At 34.0% G+C, this 2500-nt stretch overlaps 1 protein-coding gene across 1 annotated transcript in view; it reads right to left on the bottom strand.

The window, feature by feature from the left end:
- Positions 1 to 639, bottom strand: part of LOC122253116 (uncharacterized) — a 19347-nt gene extending 18708 nt beyond the window's left edge. The window contains exon 1 of the mRNA XM_043015933.2: positions 481 to 639. Coding sequence (XP_042871867.2) covers positions 481 to 485 — 5 coding nt within the window. The 5' untranslated portion in view covers positions 486 to 639. The remainder of the gene's footprint in view (positions 1 to 480) is intronic.
- Between the last annotated feature and the right edge of the window lie 1861 nt (positions 640 to 2500).

Genomic DNA, 2500 nt, shown 5'->3' on the forward strand with positions numbered 1-2500 from the left:
TCCTTCCTATCTCCAAAAGCTAATCATCATAATCATCATAATTAACATTCATCACAGATTCTTGGCCTATTACTGCTATTATACTTTCCATGAACCAATAATCATCCTGAATATATTCAATGCACATACTAAAGAAACAGTAAATATTATTAATTAGTATTAATGAAACCTCTAATATAAATCAAAATATAGTAGACCATTGCTGATCACTTCCCTTGAGATGTGACACAAATCTAACGAGGACATGTCTCCCTTTCTATGAAGTTTTGAAAGATATATCATATATCATTTCACTAGTATTACGTTAGGTGGTAGGCCTTATCTTAATCACCGTCAATCAATATCGTATTACACATAATAAACTCATCATCAAACTTTCAATGCATCTGATGTTTTCACACTTGTAACAGCTCGAGTTTAGTGATTACGGTATCAAAACGGTTGTCAAAAAGACACACTTTTAATGGTAACTAAACTTACCGCATGAATTTTTCCACTAAATACGAAGAAGAGGTGATATAAAGGCAGAAATTTGCTAATAATGTTCAGACTGTTGCGTTCTCTCGCTGGCTCTTGTTGAATGGCCGCTGTTGTCAGGAATACGAACTGTACTCTTTCGATTGTCGTGGATTTCAATACTTTACGTGAGATGTTTATATCTTCAGTTTTATATAGATATTAAAGTTTATTAGGAAGATTTAACTGTGTACCGGAACATGCTGAAATTACTTTTCTTTTTCCATTATATGCATAAAAATTCTCATTTCCGTTGGTAGCCATGTTACATGTTTACTTGTACTGCTAGACGTTCTAGGAAATAAATCCTTATTTGACATAGAATGCATTTTCATTCGAATGCATTTCTGGGTTGTACTGTAAATACTTATGTGGGTATAGATGTATGTATGTATACATATATATACATATATATATACACACATATATATATACATACATACATATATATATATATATATATATATATATATATATATATATATATATATATATATATATATATATATGTGTGTGTGTGTGTGTGTGTGTGTGTGTGTGTGCATATTTATATATATGTATATATATACATATATATATATATACATATATATATATATACATATATATATATATGTACATATATATATATATATGTATATATATGTATATATATATATATATATATATATATATATATATATATATATATGCGTGTGTGTGTGTGTGTGTGTGTGTGTGTGTGTGTGTGTTGTGTGTGTGCGTGTGCGTGCGTGTGTGTGTGTGTGTGTGTGTGTGTGTGTGTGTGTGTGTGTGTGTGTGTGTGTGTGTGTGTGTGTGTGTGTGTGTGATTTATACAAGGTATCATTGCAACTTTTTGCACATTCAAGTAAATATCTTAGTAATTCACTAGAAATTAGTCAGCGTGTATAGTCTGCCAGTGCTTTTTGTTGGCACTTCAAATTTGAGCAGGGTGTGTGTTGAAGGTGCTCAGCAAACATCGTCATTTGGTCCATGGCCAACTAAAGGATTTTACAGGTTCATTTGGGGTTCATAAATTTCACCAAAATATCCTCCTCGGCGATACTATTTGTGAACGTGTAACATATGCAGGTTATGTTCGGACTCTTTCCTGTCTCGCTTATGTGATGTACTCATAAAATATATAGTCACATCTTCACCTGTCTTAGTTAAAGAGCAATGCACATTGAAACTTTAGTAGCATTAGACGAAGATGCTTTCTTTAATGCATGCGCACGATTCACCGCGAGGAGGGGTACACCAGAGAGGCTTTCTGATAAACCGACCTGCAGAAAGTCTTGTAGAGTGGAATGAAACCGTGAAATATTACAAGAAACTAAAAAAAATCGGGGAGTAGAGTGGACATTCAACCCACTTGCATCATCACACAGGAGTGGCGTTTTTGGAAGTGCCGATACACTTGGTAAGAAAAACAACCCACTCACGGCTGTATCAAGTGATGTCACCGACCTTGAAGTATTGACACCAAACCACATCATGCGTTTACACCTGGGGAGGACTGTCGAGGTTATCCCTGCGGAGGGTGGGCTCGTCAGGAAAGTGTCCGCACAACATATGGGGTTCTCACACGCCTCATAGTGAAACAGGGCCTCTTGGAAGTGGACTAACAAGGTTTTGCCCTTTTGGATACTATGACTTCACATAGGACATGGACAAGTATAGTCGGCACTTTTCATATTGTTGAACTAGAATCGCCCAAAGATGTGGAGAGTAACAGCCATGTTACTGCCAGTGGCAGAACGAGATGGAAAGGATGGAGAAGAAAAAGATATATGGACATACAGCGCCAGTAGATAGCTAATGACGTCCACATGGGTTGTAATGGACTATATATATATATATATATATATATATATATATATATATATATATATATATATATATATATATATGTATATATATATATATATATGTTTATATAAATATATATATATATATATATATATATATATAGATAGATAGA

The sequence above is a fragment of the Penaeus japonicus genome, unplaced genomic scaffold (genome assembly GCF_977035675.1).
Source record: "Penaeus japonicus unplaced genomic scaffold, GWHDUDI00000001_assembly GWHDUDI00000015, whole genome shotgun sequence".
NCBI classification, from domain to species: Eukaryota; Metazoa; Arthropoda; class Malacostraca; order Decapoda; family Penaeidae; genus Penaeus; species Penaeus japonicus.